Genomic DNA, 22,663 nt, shown 5'->3' on the forward strand with positions numbered 1-22,663 from the left:
TGGGCTTCCCTGGTGGCGCAGTGGTTGAGAGTCCGCCTGCCGATGCAGGGGACACGGGTTCGTGCCCCGGTCCGGGAAGATCCCACATGCCGCGGAGCAGCTAGGCCCATGAGCCATGGCCACTGAGCCTGTGCGTCCAGAGCCTGTGCTCCGCAACGGGAGAGGCCACAACAGTGAGAGGCCCGCGTACCGCAAAAAAAAAAAAAAAAAAAAAAAAAATGACATGGAGTAATCAACTTCCACTGGCAATCTGGATTCTCAAAAGGCATGACCTTACCAGTAAATTTGCGTTTAATAAACATACAGCGGAAAATACTTTTGTAAAGTGACCCATTACACTGCAGAGCTTATCCATATATCTTTTTCAGAGCCAAAACAATGTTTTCACACAAATAGTGATTCTGGTAGCTAATATTTTAGATTAAGATATTTAAGTTTTAGAGCCCATGATATTTTTCTTTAATGTTAGAACCCTGGCTTTAATTTACTGATCCAAGTTTCCAATAAACTATCCATCACTTTATTCTCCTCCAACAAATCCCCATGCTTCCTCTTACTCACCTAACCGCTCACAAGTTCTGGTTCCCAGTGACTGGGCCCTATACCCAGTCATCCACCTTTTCATCTAAAGTTTTGACAGAGGGTTATTCTACTTCTTTGGGATTAGAACTGGGAAGGAGTACTAATGAGAGCTTATCAGCCATAAAATAATAGGATCAACCAAACATATAAGGAATATCTTTAATGCGATGGGGACACAAAAATAAATACATATTAGACAATGAAAGAACCACAGAATAGAAACAACCACAGAAAGAATCACATCAACCACATGCCCAAAGTCATTCAGCTAACTCATTTGATAGGCTGATAGTAGAGCATTCAAGTTAAGGGTATTCAGACTGCAGTTATAGGTGAAAAAGTAGAGTTTAGAGCTAAGTTTATGGGTTTGTGACTCAACACCTGGAAGGTAGGACACCAACATGATAATGGTGGTTACCTCTAAGGAAGAGGTTGAAAGGGAACTTTCACTTTTTACTCACGATGCTTCTGTATTATTTTTTTAAGATAAACATGTAATCATGTGTTACTTCTATAATTAAAAACCAAAAGAGGTAAAGCCAGAAGAGAAGACAAAATTTCACAGGGAGAGAATATAAAGGGAGAAAAGGCAAAGGACACTCCCAAATATGGATATAATTAGGGGGCAGAAGGAAGCAACAGCAGGAGAGGCAGGCAGAAAGAGAACTAGCAGGGTACAACAACTCTGTGGCCAAGGGAGGGAAGTTTCAAAAAGGAACTGAACTGTCAACAGGACCAAAAAGGGAAAGGGGGAGAAAAATAAGATGGCAGAACAGAATTTAGATCTGAAAGAGGCTTCTTAAAAATCATAACCTTCTGCCTATATTTTGCCACTCAATCTTTGAGAAAATTGAGGCCCAGAAAGGTTAGGCTGCTTGCTAGATAGGTATTAGTAGCTAGAGGGCACAGCAAAGGGAGACCACAACATTTATGGATAGTCTAGCGAATGGGTCCAGTGGAAAGAAAGAAAAGATACCAGAAGAAAAGGGGGGATAATTGGATACACGCTACCTAGAATAGACAGGAAGAGACGGGACTGAAGACAGAAGCAAACAAAAATAATACAACTTTTCCTCTGAAGCAGCATAACTTGTTTCCTTTTTCATTTGGGTTGTTAGATTGGGAGGTCAGGGGACTCACTCAAAGTACTTGGGTTTCCCCAGAACTTCACCCTTGGCACCTTTCCCCTCTCAAACTATACACACACCCTAGACTCCATTTACCATCTTTATATGAAAGACTCCCAAATCTCTATTACACAGCCCAAACCCTCTCGTAAGGCCCAGACCTGGGGGAGATGAATCTCTACTTGGATACCTATAGGCATCCAAACCGGAATCTCTGTCTCCACAAGTCTACTCCTGCTCCAGTGCTCTTTGCCTCAGTGGAAGGCCCCACATGATGAATGATATTAGGCGAATAACTGAACATCACCTCTCATTATATCTTTGTAAGCAAGATGAAAAAAAAAAACATTCACTGGATGACAATAAAGTTAGAGTCACAGCTGTTAGAGCAGCCTTACTCAGTAAGTGTCCCTTAATGTCTTAATGGTAAGTTGCACGTCTTCAATTAGCCTCATTCAGCTCTATGCCAAGTGTAGCAGTCACTTGTAGACCACCTCCAATCATTCGTACCTCCTGGTGTTCATGCCCTTGCCTTCAGTGTGGGTGGGACCTGTGAGTAGCTTCTAGCCAACAGAACACAGCAAGGATGATGGATGTCACTCCCATGATTATTATAATTCCTTCTTGCTGTGGTGACATAAAGACTTTATGGTTTGCTGGCCTTGAAGAACTAAGCTGCTATGTTGTAAAGTGCCTTTGGAGACGCCATGTGGCAGGGAACTACAGGTGGCCCCTAGGATCTGAAGGCCTCAATCCTACAACCAACTAAAGAACTAAATTCTGCCAACAGCCATGTAGGCTTGGAAGAAAACCCCAAGGCCTCAGATGAGACTTGTGGTCCCAACCAACACACTGATTGCAGCCTGAGAGACTGAGCAAAGGACCCAGACAAGCCATGAAAGACTTGACTCACAGAAACTGTGAGATAATAAATGGGTATTGTTTTGAGCCGTGAAGTTTGTGGTAATTTATTATGCAGCAATAGAAAACTAATACACCAAGCAAAATTTTATTAATTACTTGGATAAAGATATTCATAAAATATATATAATAATAATGCAAAAACTAACAAGACAAACAAATAAAAATTTAACTACATTAATGTTTAAGTAAAAGCCTAGATAGAAAGGTTTTTGTAAATAAAAATAATTAAAAAGAGAGAAAGAGACAGACAGACATAGACATACTTGGAGTAAGAAGTAGGCCTTAGGCTCATTACAAGCTCATAGTAAGATGTAGCTGCCCAAAACTCAATACTATTTGAGGCCATATTAATAAAGTATAATGGACAAAACAAAAGGAGGGCAGTCATATTGTACCATATGAACTGGTCAAATCAAATCAATAACTATTTCCCGGGTGCTTCTATTTAAGGCATTAGGAACATGTATGTTCCTGTCCCTCAAGTATTTTACACTCTATCTGGGGAGCTAAGATAAACATTTCAATAAGTTAAACCATAATAAAGATTTTAAGAAACAGTTTAAGACAATGATAGAAAAGATATTATAAGGCGGGCATTAGAATTCATCTGGCAGTTAGTTAAAGGCGGTAACAGAAGCAGAAGTTCAGAAGAGGGAGACAACACATCATTATCAATATTATGATTATTGTTTTGCTGATATAATATAAAAATGAATGTATTCAACACTGGGATTCAAGTTCACATTACTGAGCACAAGCTCTCAAATTTTGAAAAGATGGAGGTAAAAAAATCCATTCAGACAAGCTGTGCTATTTCCGGGGCTTTTTAGTGACAGATAACACTACATTTTACAGGTGAGTAAATATTGGCAAAGGAGGGTTAAATAATTTGTTGATTATAACCCAGTAAGTCAACTGTACTGAGAAGCAGATTTCCTCTTAGTCTAGAATGCTAATGAAAACTCACATTACCTTTCTACATTACAATGGCTACTTTTGGTTAACAACGTTTTCACTAAATAATTTGAAATCCTGAGTTGTCCTTTACTCTTCTCCCTCCAAAGTTGACCAGTAATCAAGCTTTGTCATGTTTTCCTTTGTGATGGCTCTCACATTTATCCCTTCCTTTAATTCCCCCAAATTAACTTCTTATATCCAGGCCCTCACACTGTTCTACCTGAATCTCTTTCAGCGATCTCCTAACTAATCTCTGCAATTCCAGTATCTCCTTCCCATCTGCCTTACATAGTTCTAACCATGACATTCTCTGCAAAAAGCCCTTCAATTGCCCCCCCCCCGCCCCCACTGCTTGCAGAATGAAGTATGGACCTTTTAGTTTGTGAGCCAGAGTTGGATTCAAGTCCTGGCTCTACCACGTCCTGCTATGTGACTTAAGAGCCTCGTTTTCCTTGTTTGTTAAATGAGGATACCAACTGCCTCATATGTCTTGGTTTTCCTGGATCAGTCTCTGTCTAGACTAATGCCATTTGATTAAAAGTGTCCTGGTTTTGACATTAAATCATTTGGTCAATAAAGGGTTGTTATGAGGATTTAATGAGACAATGCATATAATGCATATAATAGGCCTGGCATGACACTTTTTCTCATTTTCTCAAATGTACCTTGTACTTTGCTGCCTGAAATCATATCTCTAACATCAACAACTATAGAAGAACCTACCCCATACTACCCGGTCTACCTCAGGTGCCACCTCCTCACCTTTGCCTAACCCCTATGGTATTCTAAACCTCTCTTATCATGTGTATCTAACACTAGCTTGGGTCATAGTTATTTCTACACGTTTTAACTTACTCAGAGATTAGCTGTGGGGAGGACAGTGTTTACTTCTGATTCCTCTTAGTCCCACTTGTGACACCTAGCAGTGTCTTTCACACAAAAGATACTCACTAAATTACTTAAATTTAGGAAGAATCCAGAATTTTGGCCACAAAATTCCATTTCACTTATCCATCAACTGTTTATTCAAGTCTTCTGCCTTCTTAACTGCCTTGAGATCGTTTCACTTCCTCATTAGTACCACAGCAAGGTCATTAGAGCCAGACTGCCTTGGATCTAGGCTCTATCAGTTACCAGTTAAAAATGCATGTAACAGGACTTCCCTGGTGGCACAGTGGTTAAGAATCCGCCTGCCGAGGCAGGGGACACGGGTTCGAGCCCTGGTCCAGGAAGATCCCACATGCCGTGGAGCAACTAAGCCCATGCGCCACAACTACTGAACCTGCGTTCTAGAGCCCATGAGCACAACTACTGAAGCCCACGTGCCTAGAGCCCATGTTCTGCAACAAGAGAAGCCACCACAATGAGAAGTCCACGCACCGCAATGAAGAGTAGCCCTCACTCGCCACAACTATAGGAAGCCCATATGCAGCAACGAAGACCCAGTGCAGCCAAAAATAAATAAATAAAATAAATTTATTTTTTTAATGCATGTAAGGCACTTGGAAGAAGCACACAGCAAGTACTGGATAAATGATAGCCGTTATTATTTGTTCTCTTCTCTTCCTCGACCTCAGTCAAATCAGAACACTTTACTATGGAGTTAGGCCTCTCAGCAACATTTTCTACACAGGGCAGTCAACTTCTGGCTCTCAGCAGATACAAAGTTCAGCCCATTTGTCACTCAGGACCTTCTCTGTCTTTCTAGGATTTCTGTTTCTTGTCCCAGTTTCCCCCTCCTTTATGCCTAGTCCAAGGTGGGGCTGTTTCTTACAGCTTCTCTGATCACTAGCAAAGACAAGAATCTTCCTGTCTGGTTCTCTAAGCATAACTTCCAGGTCCAGGTTCAGGTTCAGTCTAAAGTCACACTCCAGGCAACTCCTCATGCTCTACGGTTTCGCCAACCAGAAACATCTCTCAAAAGTTGCACTCTTTATGATTCCAGTCCTTCTACACCAATCTACAGCCTGAAATTGCTTAGCCTTTCTCACTCCAGCCTCTGCCACCTGCACAATTACACATACAGTTATACATCCTAGAGTAAAACATGTCTTGCTTCTTAACCCATTTTTAAGTCTTCTACCATCCATCACCTGGCTAAAATTCCAAATATTAGAGAACCAGGGTCAGTTAAGACTGGCTAGCGACTCACCTCTACGTGCACACAGTTGAGTGAAGGAAATATTCATTACACCAAATCAAGAGGACATTCAGCTAGAAATTCCATTTACCTCTTGTAGCTCAGGCAAAAGCCTTCTTTTGGTGGGGGGAGAGTGGGCTAAAATGAACCTGAAGCATTTGAGGATTTAATTTAATCAAAACTTTATTACGTAAATATAGTCAACTTAAATCTTCTCCGCTTCAAACTTAAGACTATACCTGCATTCCTCCTCGGGTCCTTAAGCAAAAAGCTCGAGAAACTGTAGCCTAGCATTCACTTACAATATTTAAACAAGTTGAACAAGAACAAGAACTATTTATCCAGACACTGAGACACGTAATTGTTTAACTGTGTCCTAAAATACAATTACTATGCAACTTAGGTATTAAAATACCCACAGATCAAAACTAATGACATAATTAAAATTGCTTCATCAAAAAAAAAAAAAAAAAAAAAAAAAAACCTGAGCTTCCCTGGTGGTGCAGTGGTTGAGAGTCCGCCTGCCGATGCAGGGGACACGGGTTCGTGCCCCGGTCCGGGAAGATCCCACATGCCGCGGAGCGGTTGGGCCCGTGAGTCATGGCCACTGAGCCTGCGCTCCGCAACAGGAGAGGCCACAACAGTGAGAGGCCCACGTCCCGCAAAAAAAAAAAAAAAAAAAAAAAAAAAAAACCTAACAAAATCCTGATTTTTACCTAATTTTATCTCACTTTCTTAGCATTAAGCTTTAAACAGAGCCACACCCACCCCACACCACCCCCCAAGCCTCCTGGTCATGATGATTCCCTGGTAGCTTTCTGAGACCTTAGATTTGCCCAAACTCTGCCTCTGGTGCTTCAGACATGACCTCTCACCTCAACCACTATTACACCTTTTATTTCTTAGTATAATAGTGTCAAGAAAAGAATTGTGTGGAATACAGGTTTTATTTAAAGTTTATTATTTAAAGGCATTATAGCTTGTTGTAAGCAAGTCAAGCAGTACAGAAAAGTGTCAAGTGAACATGAAAAAACCCTAGCCATCCCTAATCCACAAGTAACAACTGATAATTGTTTCATGTGCATCATTCCAGAAAACGTCTATGCATATGTAAGTATATATATTTACAAAGTTAGATCTATCTATCCTATAACTCTCCCCTTCTTTATGCTGTACAGATGGGATCATACAATACCATTCTGCACCTTTCTTTTCCCACTTAAAATGTATCTCGGACATCAATCTCTGTCATTATATAGAGAGCTATCTCACTCTTCTTAATGAAATACATTCCATAGTGCGTATACACCGTTATTAATATAACCAGTCTCTCATGATGGACATCATGATTATCGACAGTGAAAAAATGGCAACAACGAGGCAACTAACATCTTTGTAACATATACTTTTGTGCAGTTCCTTTTTAGACTACATTCACCGGGACAAAAGGTGAATTTTACATTTTGATAAGGACTTCCAAGCTGCCCTCCAAATGGGCTCTAACAATTTATACTCCCACCAACACTGCACAGAGGGTGGGCTTTTTAAAATCAATCACCTGGTCTGAAGTTCCTGCAGCTCAAATAGGGAACTAAATATTTAACACAAAAATAGAAGCACAATGGGTTTCCCTGGTGGCGCAGTGGTTGAGAGTCCACCTGCCGATGCAGGGGACACGGGTTCGTGCCCCAGTCCGGGAGGGTCCCACATGCCGCGAAGCAGCTGGGCCCGTGGGCCATGGCTGCTGGGCCTGTGCATCCGGAGCCTGTGCTCCATAACGGGAGAGGCCACAACAGTGAGAGGCCCGCGTACCGCAAAAAAAAAAAAAAAAAAAAAAAATAGCACACTGATGATTTTGTTACATCTTTTACTTTATTTAACACAGTCTAGAAAACCAGGTGCCATGGCTGGTGGCAGCCACACCTTGCTGTGATTAGCCTGATTAGCCTTGCCCCATCCAAATGCAAATTCAGAGGTACTGTTCCTCACAATTCATCCAGCTCTTCAGTAACGAATTCTTTAGGCTCTTTAGGCTCGGAGATTTTATTGAGTGAATTCAGCACAGAAGAGAAACCTATACTTCTCCTGGCAACACAATTATCTCTAACACCAGAGAGATTTTGCTAGTTTAACAATTTGGGGTTTTTTTCCCCCAGTGGTAGTGAACATCTGTAAGCATCACTGCACAGAATCTAGTGAATCGCATCTAGAATAACACTTGTTTAACATTTTACATTTTGCAAAGCACTTTAGCATATCTTACCTTCTTTAATCTTCATGGCAATCGTGGCAGGAAGGCCAGGCAAGTATTACTCATTAAACAAAGACTCAATGAACCCATAGTATGTGGCAGGCACTCTCTACTAGACAGCTGGTATGCAAAGGTGAACGAGACACTACCCTCTCCTTCACTGATATCCTGCCCTGTCCAATCTATCTGCAAAGCCTCCACACTGCACTTAGGATACTTCGTTACATGGCCTACAAAACCCTGTGTACCAGCCCCTGCCCACCCTTCCAATTTCTTTCTTTCTTTCTTTCTTTCTTTTTCCCTTTGGCTGTGCCACGCGGCTTGCAAGATCTTAGTTCCCTGACCAGGGATCAAACCTGTGCTCCCTGCAGTGGAATCGTGGAGTCTTAACCACTGGACCACCAAGGAAGTCCCCACTCTTCCAATTTCATCCCGTGCCCCTTTATACCTCCTTCACTATGGTACAGCCCCACTGGGCCATGCTAGGGAAGAATTCAGGTTCTTTCCACCTCAGGGATTTCCACTTTGTTTCCTCTGCCTGGGATGCTCTTCCCCCAACTCTTCACCTGGATGACTGCTGCTTATCTTTCAGTCTCAGCCGAACTTGTCACTTCCTCCCAGACCCTCCCTCCCAATAAATTATGTCTCATTTATTATTCTTTTTCAGAGGACATTATAGCACTCATGACACTTCACAATGAAATATTTCTGTATTTATTTGTTTGCATTCCAACTTCCCCATATGACTGTAAGACTTAGGAGAACAAGAATCATGACTTTTGTGGCCACTACTATACCCCCAGCACCCACCTAACGCAGTGCCTGGCACATGGCAGACACAAAAACAAAAGTACTAAACAAAAATAGTCAATGTCTTCAAGGGATATACAATATAGTGTGGAAACACACAAAGAGAGGAAAGGTGAATTTTACCAGAGGATGTGCAAGGTTTCAGGAAAGGCTATAGAGAAGAGATGACCTCTGAGCTGATAGCTGAAAGATAAGTAGACATTTGCCAGGAATGTGACCTACTGAAATGCTCTAGGCCACCAAAGGTGGACTGCACGTGGGGAAGAGCAAGAACCATGTGATGCCACACAGAATTTTGGCTTTGATAGCTGGGTAGATGGTAGTTCAATTAATACAGCGAATGTAAGAAGAGGGGTTCTACTATTATTATTTATTACCAGGGTCCAGAACCCAAGGAAAACAAGCCCTTGGCAGAGTTGGGCATTTGGATGGTGGCCATTCCCCTGCCAACCTGCTTCTCATCACTCTCAAACTAAACAGGAAAGATCATGATTTCAACCTGGGAATATTCAGTGCTTAGTCATAGGTGGCCACACAGCAGGCCAGGCCAAGGAAGGGCAGTGGAAGGACCATAAGACCCAGTACAGACAGGGCCAGGGGGTTCCTCTATATCTGAACACTTTTTATGGCCAGGAGATGTCAGTGATGTAATTTAGTGTGCTTATCTTTTTGTGTGGGGGCCAGAAGAAGAAAAGAAGAGGTGGGGAAAAAAGGAAAAAAAATTTTCAGTGCCCAGAATATCTCACACACCTGATAACATCTATTTCATTGCCACTAGATCGTCCCTGTCCTGGATTTATTTCTATGTTGCAATTTCTGTGATGCTCTTCATGGAAGTAGTCAGGGCAGAAATCCTAAATAAATACAATAAAATGCTACCTCACCCCTGAATGGTATTGGGTTGAAAAGCATGAAAATATGTCATTACTACGGGGGTTACTTCATCCTATTAACTCCTCAACAGCTTCTCTGGTCTGACCACAGGGCTATAAATACCTGCGTGTTAACAGAAGGTAGGAAGAAGAAGAATCTGGCATTTGTTGCCACCCATAGTGCCCCCCTCCCCCTGCCCCACCACACACAGAACAGCGTTACATGAAACAGGAAGCTCTGAATCATAATCCCGGTTAAAACCTAAGGAACCTATAGTTTATTTCAAAAATGCTAACAGAGGCACAGGAAAAAGAAAAACACATCCTGGAAACCTCAATGACAAAACAATGCTTTGGGGGAAAAAACCCTAAACTTTCCAAAGCAGCAATAAAGTAGGAAAAGCAATAGTAGGGAAAGACTAACAATTATAGAAAATTATAAAATAGTCAAGCCTGGGGGAATGGGGGGCAGTGTAATGCAGTAGAGCTAACAGACTGGCATTCCCACGAGACAGCTGTATGACCCAGAATGAGTCTCCCTGGGCCTCAGTTTCTTCCTTTGCAAGATGAGACACTGGAAACAGATCACCTCAAAAGATCCTTTCCAGTTGAAAGATGAAAACTCTAATTCAAAAAGATACATGCACCCCAACGCTCATAGCAGCACTGTTTACAATAGCCAAGACACACAAGTAACCTAAGTGTGCATCAACAGATGCATGGATAAAGAAATACACACACACACACACACACACACACACACAAACACACACACAAATATTACTCAGCCATAAAAAAGAATGAAATAAAGCCATTTGCAGCAACATGGATGGACCTAGAGATTATCATACTAAGTGAAGTAAGTCAAAGACAAATATTATATGATATCACTTATTCGTGGAATCTAAAAAATAATACAAATCAACTTATTTACAAAACAGACACAGAAAACAAACTTACAGTTACCAAAGGGGGGGGATAAATTAGGAGTATGGGATTAATAGATATATGCTACTATATATAAAATAGATAAACAATAAGGATTTACCGTATGGTGCAAGGAACTATATTCAATATCTTATAATAACCTATAATGGAAAAGAATCTGACGCTGTATACCTGAAACTAACACAATAATGTAAATCCACTATAGTTAAATAGAAAATAAAATAAAATAAAATGTGGGGGGGCTTCCCTGGTGGCGCAGTGGTTAAGAATCCGCCTGCCAATGCAGGGGACACAGGTTCGAGCCCTGGCCCGGAAAGATCCCACATGCCGCGGAGCAACTAAGCCTGTGCACCGCAACTACTGAGCCTGCACTCTAGAGCCCACATGCCACAGCTACTGAGCCCACGTGCCACAACTACTGAAGCCTGCGCACCTAGAGCCCGTGCTCTGCAATAAGAGAAGCCACTGCAATGGAAGCCTGTGCACCGCAACGAAGAGTAGCCCCCCGCTCGCCGCAACCAGAGAAAGCCTGCATGCGGCAACGAAGACCCAACACAGCCAAAAATAAAAATAAATTAATTAATTTAATAAAATAAAATAAAATGTGGGGGAACTTTTCATTATAAATGAATTCTAGCTTTAAAAAAGAGGGATGATAAAATTAGAAAAATTATCATTTTTCAACAATTCAGGTAAAGATTGCCAATTAATGCTAAAATTACTGGATGAATGATTTGGGAAACAGGATATTCACAAGGTCTTAAAGTACCATACCATAGATTTTTTAATTAATTATCTATGAAAAACAGAACCTCAGCAATGAAGAGATATGGCAGACACCTCCTTAATAAGCGATTACCTTAGCATCACCAATAATGGGATAAACTGACATTACATGTCTTCAACCAAAATGTAATGCAGTGGGACATACACAACATCATCTATGTAATTTTCTTGCCAAAAGCACAGAACTGGCATCTAATCTCAAGAAAACAATCACACAAAGCCAGACTGAGGAATGTTTTACATGACAACCGTCCTGGACTCTTCAAAACTGTCAATGTATTGAAACAAACAAAGGAAAAGGAACAGGGGATTAAAGGGAGAGATAATCAAATACCTCCTCCTTGATTGGATACTAAATGCCCCCTCAAGAAATGCTATAAAAGATATTTTAGGATAATTGAGAAAAATGTAATTATAGGCTATAAACTAGATAAAATTATTGTATAGATGATAATTCCCCGCGTGTGAACACTATTATTGTTATGTAGGAGAAAGTCCTTGTTCCCCTGTTCTTTTTTTAATTAAAATTTTATATTGAGGTAAAAACTTTATTTGTAGATTCACATGCAATTGTAAATAGTACAGAGTAAGGCCATATACCCCCTGAAGTATGATTATTATTAACCCCATTCTACAGATGAAGAGGGTGAGGCCCACAGATGAAGTAACTTGCCCATAGCTATCAGTGACACAGCCAGGATACAAACCCAGGGAGTCTGTCTCCAGAGACTACACTTGACCCCAGAGGAGACAATTGAGGCTTTTGGAGCTTAGGGAACTCTGGCTACCAACTGGCAGAGCTGGGTTCAGATCCAGGTGTATCGGATTCCAAGGCCCATGTTCCTTCCACAGTGTACGCTTGGGAAGGAATGACTGGCTCTTACAGAAAAAATTTCTTAAAGACTGGTTTTAGTTACCCCCTATTCAACGTTTTTCATCATAATCCTTCTCCCCCGCCCCCATTCTGCCCCGCTGAGGAGTTGTGGAAGGGCAATAATGCAGAGAGACAAAGAAGTCATTTCTTGTACCTGTCGGAGATGAGACACACAGATACTAACGTTTTGATCAACAGAACAGAACCAGATGGCTTTTCCTAGGTGATGGTGGTCCAACTATCAAGCCACACAGCCATCTAGATTTCACACTGAAGTTCTGTTATCAACTCACTGACTGCTTTGTGATGCTCCCCTTGGCCCCCAAGTGTTAGCTAAATCACCAGAGTGTTTACAAATACACTGTGATGTGCTTAAAAAAAAACTGCAAAGTTGAAACTTACTTCCTTTGGATCTGAAGCCAACAGAACAGTTTCTCATTGCAACTGTTTTATTTTCACCCTTACCTGACATATTTTGCCACTCCACCTTATTATGTAACTTCCACACTAAATTAAGTGTAATTTCTCCATTTTTGTACACTTTCCCTGTCCCCAATCTCACTCTCAAAAGAGTTTTTGGAGTCAGTAGGAGAGACAGCTAAAAGTTACAAGAGTACTTGAGGACGTATTAGTAGCAAAAAACTGCTCTAACCAAACCCTCAGGAGTTTGGTTGTTTTTTTTCCTTTAATTTGGAGGCAGGGGGGCACAGAGAGGCTGAAACAGTTGTACAGAAGCCCACACAATTCACTCTTTGTTGGAGGCACTGCTATTTTATACCTCACTTCCAAATTATTAAAAGTAATACATTTATTACATAAAATTTGGAAAGTAAAAATAAAAGGGAAAAAATATAAATGCATCCTACTACCTAGGGATAGCCATGTCAACAACTTTGGATAATTCCCATCTATTCTGTATTTATTGTCACATTCATAGGTATTTTCTTTTTTGAAATATATTAGATTTGGTTTTTACTGCAGAGCACACATAGCAGGGCAAAGTGCTACACACACAACTACAAATCATTTTGGGGAAAAAAAGCTGTAAAAAAATAAAACTGCAACTGCTTTAGTTATGCAGTCCCAACTTGAGGGATCCACGCTGGCAAAGGTGGATATATATATTCACAGGTATATACATAACATGTAAAGACAGAGATATACACAAAGCCCCACTTAAATTGAAGACAGAAAAGGAATAATCCCAATACTCTTCCATTATGTCATGAAGATTTTCCTCAGCATTGGTCTGGATTTTTAATCTGTGGACCTGCCATAATTTACTAACATTCCCCTACTATGGAAATTGTCTTCAGTTTTTCACCACTTATAAATACCTTAGTATATAAAGCTGTGTACATATATCTGATATTTCCTTCAGAAATTATACCTTTAAAAATTAACAAGGAACCCATGTTATGTACAGAAAAAATGGAAGATACAAATAAGTAAAAATAAAGTCAACCGTAATTTCTTTTTAAAATACTCGTGTGTCTATCCTCTTAGACTTTTCTTTGTACAAAACATACATGGACACACCACATATATTAATATGGGACCATACTATTAATAAGAAAAAGTAACAGTTACTAATAATAGTTATCATGTATTAAGTACTTACCACATGCCAGGCACCGTGATTTTCTGATTTAATCCTTTCAACCATCCTATATATTAGCTCAGCAGTTCCCTAACTTGTCTGCACACTGGAGTCACCAGGGGCTTCAAAATTCCCGGAGTGCTGCATCTCATTCCCAGAGATTCAGATTTAATCGGCCTGTGTGAGGCCTGGGCTTGGGTGGGCTTAAAAGATCCCCAGGTGATCCTAATGGACGTACAAGTTAAGAACTGTTAGGTTCGCTGCTATTTTATCCCTCTTTTAACAGATGTGGAAGTTTGAGGAACACTAAGGTAAGTAACTTCACAAAACCACGAAGCTCATAAAGCTGGGATTTCCATCCAGCTCTTAAGCCCAGAGGCCACACTGTTAACTACTGATAATTTGGGATGTGCTTCCCAACCCCACCATTTAACACCATATCATGAACCTATTTCTACGTTAATAAGTATAATAACTCCACAGTATCATTTTTAGTAACTATAGTATTGCATTGTATCAATGCATCAGAATGCAAGTGTTATCAATTTTCCCTAGTATAGAAAATGCTGCAATCGATATCCTTATTGATACATCTTTGTGCACACCCTTCATTATTTCCTTAGGATGAGTTCCAAGAAAAGGAATTGCAGGGTGAAAAGGTAAACACGGTTTTTAAAGCTTTTGATGAATATTGCCAAATTGACATCCCCACCAGAAGTGTATGCAAATGCCTGCTCCCTCGGGTCCTTGCCAAAGCTGCGTTTTGTCATTCCTTTCAATCACTGCAAATTATATTGGAGAAAATAGTATGCTATTTTAATTCCCCCTTTCTTTGACTACTACTGAGATAGAACATTTTTTCATGTTTATTGGCCATTTGGATTTCTGAGTATGTATTTTCCTACTCCCATGCTTTGCACATTTTTTCTAGTAAAATACTTGTATTTTTCTCACTGAGCTGTTAAGTCTTTACATATTAAGGATAATGAGTCTTTTCGCAACTGTTTCCAGTTTTCTCATTAATTTTATGGTTTTGTGCAGAAATTTTAAATTTTCACACAGTTAAAACTGTATTATTCTACCTTTCATATTATGCATACAAAGATCTTCCCTATCCCACGATTATATGAGTATTCTGTATTTTTTCAGTTTCTTTATAATTTTTTTTTAACTTTTAATTCTTTAATGCAGCAGTTCCCAAACAGGATTACACATCAGAATTGCTTACAGCACTTCTTTAAATGCTCAGGTCTTAAGACTGAATCACAACTGGGGGGGATGAGAACTGAGCAGGAATTTTTTTTAACATCTTTATTGGAGTATAATTGCTTTACAATGGTGTGTTAGTTTCTGCTTTATAATAAAGTGACTCAGTTATACATATATGTATGTTCCCATATCTCTTCCCTCTTGCGTCTCCATCCCTCCCACCCTCCCTATCCCACCCCTCTAGGTGGACACAAAGCACCGAGCTGATCTCCCTGTGCTATGTGGCTGCTTCCCACTAGCTATCTATTTTACATTTGGTAGTATTTATAACTTCATGCCACTCTCTCACTTCGTCCCAGCTTACCCTTCCCCCTCCCTGTGTCCTCAAGTCCATTCTCTACGTCTGTGTCTTTATTCCTGTCCTGCCCCTAGGTTCTTCAGAACCATATATGTATTTTTTTTTATTTATTTAGATTCCATATATATGTGTCAGCATACGGTATTTGTTTTTCTCTTTCTGACTTACTTCACTCTGTATGACAGACTCTAGGTCCATCCATCTCACTACAAATAACTCAATTTCGTTTCTTTTTATGGCTGAGTAATATTCCATTGTATATATGTGCCACACCTTCTTTATCCATTCATCTGTCGATGGACACTTAGGTTGCTTCCATGTCCTGGCTATTGTAAATAGAGCTGAGCAGGAATATTTTTAAAAGGCAATTCCGATGCACCAGCCTCCTTTATTAAGAAACCCTATTTTAATCCTTCTAAATTTACGTTGGTGTCATTTTTCCAAGTTACTTCAGCACATTTGTTAAATAAAGCATTTCATAAGCTTGAAATTCTACTTTTATCCTCGTTGGTAAGTTCCGTGAGAGCAGAGCCCATACCTGTTTTTACTGACCACTGCATCTCTAGAGCTCAGCACAGTGCCTGGTGCACAACTGGTGCTTGATGTTAATTGAATAAATAAATGAGATCTGACAACACAAGTCTCCACTCTCATCCCGCCCTAAACTGGCTAGTATTCTCTTCAATATTTCCTTGACCATTAGACCAATGAAACCGATGTTATTAATGATGACCCTGAGTTATCAAAGATATTAAATTATGCCCAGTACACTCTGTTTAAAATGGCCAGGAAATGTCTTAGAGGACTCCATCAAACGAAGTCAAAAATAATAATGTTGGCCATGTTAAAGAGGCATGGGAATTCGGATCCAATTCTCCATGAAGGAACTAGACAGGACTGACCCAAGAGACTAACGACACTTGGCTTCCTCTAGCTTTTAGAGTTCCTCTACTAGATCCAGAGATTGACTCAGAGCTCCCTTGAGCTGGGGACAGACCCACACATTCCCTCTTCCACGAGTCCATGGAAAGAAAATTGGAATAGGGAATCAGGAGGCCTGGGTTTTAGTCCTATCACTACTATTAACCTGTTTGACTGTGGGTATGTCACTTAACCTCTAGGGGTTGGGCTAGATGTTTTCTAAGGATCTCTTCATATCTAAACCTCTACATAAAGGCCCAAACAGATGACTACAGGGCAGGCCTTCCAAGGACAACCTGAAATTCCCTCCACAGAACAGGGTGCCAGGCCCACTCCAGGCTATAGCAAATAATAATGACAGCAGTAGAAGTAGTAGGAGTAACAATAACAGCTATTGCTAAATTTTACTAAGCACTTATATGATAGACAATATTCTAAATGTCTTACTACTAATAATAATGGCACACATTTATATGACACTATGTTCCAAGTGTTTTGTTTAATATTAACTAATCATCACAACAGCCTTATAAGGTGAGTTCTATTGTTATCCCCATTTTACAAAAGAGAAAACTGAGACAGAAAGATTAAGGGACTTGCCCAAGGTCTCACAGCTACCAAGTGACAGAACCAACGGAGTTAAACCTAGACCCATACTTTTAACTACTCTACCATACTGCCACCCAAACTATCATTGTACTATGCTTGTCACTTCAGAGGTTGCAGAAAACAAGGAATGATTGCAGTTATTTCTGTGGAATACTCCCCTATTCACTAATGCTAGGAAAATTGTTTTCCTCCAATGTAATCTTAAGCAGATCGGATTTCAGGGCCTGAGATAGCAAAATATATTACTTATTAAGAAATTATGACATTTTTATTAAGAATTGTTATCCATTAAAATGTTTTTATTATAAATCATTAACTACTGATGACATTTCCATCAAAAAGAGAGAAAACACACAAGCTCTTTATGCATCATTAGGAAACTTTAGCTCCCCACTTACACAAACTCTAATTCTATACTTTCAGGACTGTCTTTTAAACATTGACCCGACAGCTCACAGGTGTCTCAAACAAAACAGGCCAAACCAAATGCTGCACAGTAACTTCCCACAGTCCCCATGCCCCTCTCATTACCTCCCATGTTCCCCATCTCAGTGAACGGCACCACCGGCCCCAGGCACCCAAACTGGCTGTCAACCCAGGCTCGGTGTCTCCCTGCATCTAGTCACAGGACGTTTCTAGAATTCATCCCATTCTCTCTATCCTTGCTGCCCCTGCTTCTTCTCAGACCCTCACCATCTCTTCCCTAAACCACTATAACAGAAACCTCCCAACTGCCTCTTGGCTTTCATTCTCTCCGGCTCCAACCCCACCTCAACATTGCTGCCAAAGTAATCTTTCTAAAACAAAATCTGATTATGTTACTTCCCTGTTTAGAATCTTTGTCTTCGGGATAAAGTGTAAAATCCTTCCTAGGACATACAAGGTTCTTTGTTATCCAGCCTCCTACTACCTTCCCTGCTTCATCTGAGGTCGTGGCCCACACATCTCACACGAGTCCAACAGAGCAACTTGGAAGTTCCCAAACAGTGCTTCTCTGTCTGCCCAGAATGCAATTCTCTCAGTTGCCCATCTGGCAAACTCCCACTCATTTTTTTTTAGCCCAGCTCAAAACTCACAGTTCATCATGCTTTTCTCTGGACGTCCATCACATTTTGCATCTCTCCCTATTATAACACTTATTCAACCTGACACAATTATTTGTTTGTATGTTTGTCTCCTCCATAAGACAAGGAACCCTCTAGGGTTCTGCATCTTACTCATCTCTGTATTCTACTTGTTGAATGAAAGAATGTCTCAGGATTTCAACAAGAATATTCAAACTCCTCCTGATAAATGCCCATTGTGTGAGTCAAAGCAGGGATACAGGCCGAATCTCACATCAAAAAGTATCTTTAAATTGACAACCCTCACACATCAAAAATTCTTCTTACGGCTGTAACCAACTGGAGACGGTTTTAAAAGATACATTAGACCACCAACAAACCTACCTATTGAATATTTATGGACATTCAAGCTCCTTTCATTCTACTGCATATAAGTGGCCCTTAACCTTCTGTGGGTCACAGACCAATTTGGGTAGTGTTTGTCTACCATTTCTTAAACCCACATTCCCTTCTGATAAACATAAAAATCCCACACACCCCTGGAGATTCTGATACTCTCCCAAAGGGCACCATCCCCAACCCCACCAAAATAAAAAGTAACTTTATATGTGGTAAGAATTCACAGGTTCACAAGAGATATAGTCTATCAGGCAAGACATCACTGAGCTTTGCTCTCAAGTCGTTCCATAATATTAAAATAGGCATTTCCCTTCTATCACCAAATATAATCATTATAACGCTAAATATGCTTTCAAGTCTTTACTGCGAAGAGGAAGTCAAGGAGGTGCTGACATCTGTCTCCCCGACCTTTGAAAACCTTATGATAGAAATTTGCCGGAACCAAATAAAAAACAGAAATATGAGAAGATATCCTCCATCTCTTCACCTACAACCCCCACGAGCACATGTTAAAATGAAGGGAGTTCTTTGAAAATGCTCCTGGCACTACATTTTCCCGCTACTCCTACCCCCCCAAACACACACCCCCCTCCATCCCTACTTTAAAATAATCTGAACTTCCAGCTAGCAGCAACTCCTTTTAAACCAATATGCTTTGTCCTGGCGAAGACAAAGGGTTAAATTAAAGAAACCGCTGCCTGGCTGCCTGCCACTGGCTTGGAGGGTTGGGCTGGGATAGAGAATAGAGGAGGAAAAACCAGTTGAAGGCATAAGTGCTAACTTCTTACCCTGCCACATGGCCATCTTGATCCTATTCTCTCCCACGCTGGGGTCACAGGCTCAGAGTTTCCCGGACCCCCCAGTTTTGTAGGGAGACTCGACTGGGATGTAGATGGAACAGCAGCTGTGTCGTCTCGTTTTCTGCAAGATGCTCAAGCCCAGAACCTGAAAATATCAACAGGAAAACAAATACCTAAATGAAAAACATTCAAATCCTTGAAAATCATCTCCTGTCCGTCTCTGGACCTCTCTTTCAAAGATAAGCAGACATGGACAGTGTTAAGTTTCCACCTAAGCAACAAGATCTCACCAAAAAAAAAAATGGGGAGATCTGGAGTCAGTTAATATTGCCCTTGAGTGCTGTCCAATTCTGCATGAATCACTGGATCTTCAGTAAGTGGGTTTCAGAATCTCAAAGGATGGGTGGTTGGATGAGATAACCATTAAGTGTCTCTCCTATCTCAAAGTTCCACACTTTGGGGGAATGAAGAACAGCATAATATCCGATGCCCTCCCCAACCTCCCCAAAACACCCAACTCTGCAACAAAAAATTTGTAGAAAGGAGAGGAAATTTTGTGACTAAAAGTTTTAAAACAGATCTCGTATAGGAAAAGAAAAGAAGGCATAATAAAAACTGAAGAGCGATGCCCTCGAGGTCGTGGTGCTTCCTCTCCGCTTCATTATATTTTCCCACATTTTGCCAATGTCCTGTAGAGAGCATAGACTGCTTTTAAAATCAGGAAAGAACCAAAGGAAAAGAAAAATGTAAAAAAAAGAATACTAATTTAAGTAAAACCAAATTAATTCAGATAATTCCTATTTTTAAAATGTCAAATTCAGTCTTAGGACAGTACTACTTGGAAGGATATGAAAGGCGCTAGGAATGGGAGAAAAAAATGAAAGGTCTGACTACTTCGTTTGATTCAGAAGGTGAATATATTAAATGCTTTTCTTGTCCATTTAAACAAGTTCTTCATTAAGTCTTCCTTTTGTAGCATACAAGCCAATCTGCTTTTTCTAAGAAAAAGTCCTCACCTTTTTGACCTGGGGAACTTCAAAGCAGATTGCTATTTCCATAGCTTTCATACAAGCAACACCTCCACCCCTTAAGTGAAAACGCTAACGTATACATACTGAAGACTAATACGAACTTGAGAGCCATCATTTTGGCCTTTTTTAAATACCTTTTTTTAAAGGACTAAAGTGTGAATGTGTACACTAATCCCAAAAAGCCGATAGAGAAAAGACAACGCTTTGGATAAGGAAAGGCTTGTGAAGTCCAAGAAAACTAGGAACTCACAAAGTCCCAGGATGAATTCACCAGGAAAAAGCGCTCTGATGACTTATCTGGCACCCAGGACAGTTTGTTTTGGTTTGCCTTTTTTTCCCTCTTATTTAGCGCGCAGTTAAATAGTACTGCTCCGCGCCTCGTGGGACCAGGAGAATTTAACATCTCCGTAGTCAAACCCGGGTAGTTGCTAATAAATGTATGAAGCGTTCATAAAGCAGATTCTTACTGGCTTTTTGTACTCCACAGTTCTGGATTTCCCTCACTTATTCGGGGTAGCTTACACTGACGTTATCACACGGGCACACGTACAACTTCACTTGGCACTCCTGGAAACTGATTTGCTCTGAAATATTAATAAAGTACACGCGCATCAATGTGAAGGTAAAGTTTTGCCCTTGGGGTGGGTGAAGGCGCTCAAGCGCAAGCCTGTAAAGTCTAGAGAGAACCAGCTCCCCGCGTTAAGTGGGAAAAGGAAAACGGAGCAACTGCTTTTCCGAGAGTGTGGACTCGGCTTCGCTACGACCCACACGAACCTGCCAGTCCAGAGCAGGATGGATAAGAACGGGGCCTCGACAGGGCTTTACCAGCCAAAGCCACCCTGCCCCAGTCCTGGAAAGGGGACGCCTGCAGCTAACCTCCCCCATTCAAAAGCGGGGCGGGCTTGGCGCGGCTCCGCTAGGAAACTTCGCTGGGACAGCGCAGGGACCCTGGCTCGGAGAATAGGGCTGGGCTCCCTGGAAGATGCCGCCCTGCACTGGCTAGAACTGGCCGGTCTAACTCCTCCGAGTGCCAAGCAGCAGCGGCCGGGCACGGGGAACCCCCATCTCCCGGGTACGGAGCCAGCGGGGGAGCGCTTCCCCTGTGTCGCTGAGCCCAAGGGAGTGCTCCGGAGGTGGGCCGGGGGCCAGCGGCCCGCCAAGGACCTGCTGGGGTAGGAACAGCCCATTCGTCTTTACCTGTCGCCGAGGTCCGGAGCGGCAGAGCCCGTGCCCGCCGCCGGCGGGCCGAGCGCTCAGTCGGCTCTGGCGTCCGGGACACTAAGTTGAGCTAGCGCCCCACGTAGCCTGCAGAGCTTCATTCACAGCCCAGCCGGGAGGAGGGGGAACGGAGCGGGCGCGCGGCTCATGTGACAGACGCCTCGCAAGGATCTGCCAAGCACGGCCGCTGCCTGCGCGTGCGCGCCCCGTCCAGCCCTCTCCCCACACCTCTGCCGAAGCGCGGAGGAGGTGATGCCCGCCCAGGAGGCAGCAGGGCGGGGAGATCCGCGGAGAAGGCGGTGCTCAGAGGAGTTTCCGCGCGCGCAGCCGCAATAGGTCGGCCCTGCTCGCTGCCATATTTAATGAGGACTGGGCGGGTCCTAACCCAGTGCTGGGCGTGTCAATTGCTTTTGAAAAAGAAATGCTCCTTTATGTTTCACTCTTTCGAGCCTACGGTATGTTTTTTTGGTTTTGTTCTTAAAACAAAACTGTTTATCCTGAGCTTCTGGCCCACAGAATAGTTAGTGGTAGAAATCTAATACTAATTACATTAGCTCACGTATTTTGAGCCTCTAATTATATGCCGGGCACTGTTCTAAGCCCTTTACTTTTTTCATCTCATTTAACGTGCACAATAACCCCACTGGGGTACGTACTATTATTTCTCCACTTTTATTCATAAGAAAACAGAGGCACAGAAAGGTTGTCCGAGCTCACATAATAGTGGTAGTATGAATAGTGATCAAATATAGTGATGCTTGTAACAGCCAACTCGATCCTCATAGTAACACTGGAAAATCTACACTGCGGTTTTTGGTATTGTCTCCATTTTAATAATTACAAAACAGAGGCTCAGGAAAGCAAAAATTACAGGACTGGTAAGGGGTAGAACTGGGATTCCAACCTAGGTCTACCTGACTCCAAAGCCCTTTGGCCTAGGTTTGGAAGAAACAGCCCCTCATTTTACAAAAGAGAAAACAGGCCCTTGGGGTTTGTTGACCTACTTAACATGATCCAGCTAATTATTTACTGGCAGAACTGAGACTAGAATTTATATAATCAATCCAGGTAATCTAAGTAGAACCCCAGTACGCTAATTCAGAGTCCACTGTAGTGAACAATTTTGAACGCCTGCTTTGGGCAAGCTAAGTGGTGTGGGATACAAAACCTGTATCCTAGACCA

General features: G+C 41.6%; 1 protein-coding gene across 3 annotated transcripts in view; it reads right to left on the bottom strand.

The window, feature by feature from the left end:
- Positions 1 to 21,696, bottom strand: part of CLCN5 (chloride voltage-gated channel 5) — a 159,568-nt gene extending 137,872 nt beyond the window's left edge. Inside the window, exons 1-3 of one of the 3 annotated variants that reach the window (XM_067724459.1) lie at positions 21,460 to 21,696; positions 19,220 to 19,376; positions 13,893 to 14,096 (exon numbers count right to left, since the gene is read on the bottom strand). Coding sequence is in view for 2 of the 3 variants with exons in the window: in XM_067724457.1 (XP_067580558.1) it covers positions 19,220 to 19,235 (16 nt within the window). In the remaining variant the exon portion in view is untranslated. Of the gene's footprint in view, positions 1 to 13,892; positions 14,097 to 19,219; positions 19,377 to 20,729; positions 20,849 to 21,459 lie in introns of those variants that run through there. The other 2 variants (XM_067724457.1, XM_067724458.1) reach the window with 2 other exon arrangements.
- Between the last annotated feature and the right edge of the window lie 967 nt (positions 21,697 to 22,663).

Source organism: Pseudorca crassidens, chromosome X (genome assembly GCF_039906515.1).
Source record: "Pseudorca crassidens isolate mPseCra1 chromosome X, mPseCra1.hap1, whole genome shotgun sequence".
In the NCBI taxonomy this organism is placed as follows: Eukaryota; Metazoa; Chordata; class Mammalia; order Artiodactyla; family Delphinidae; genus Pseudorca; species Pseudorca crassidens.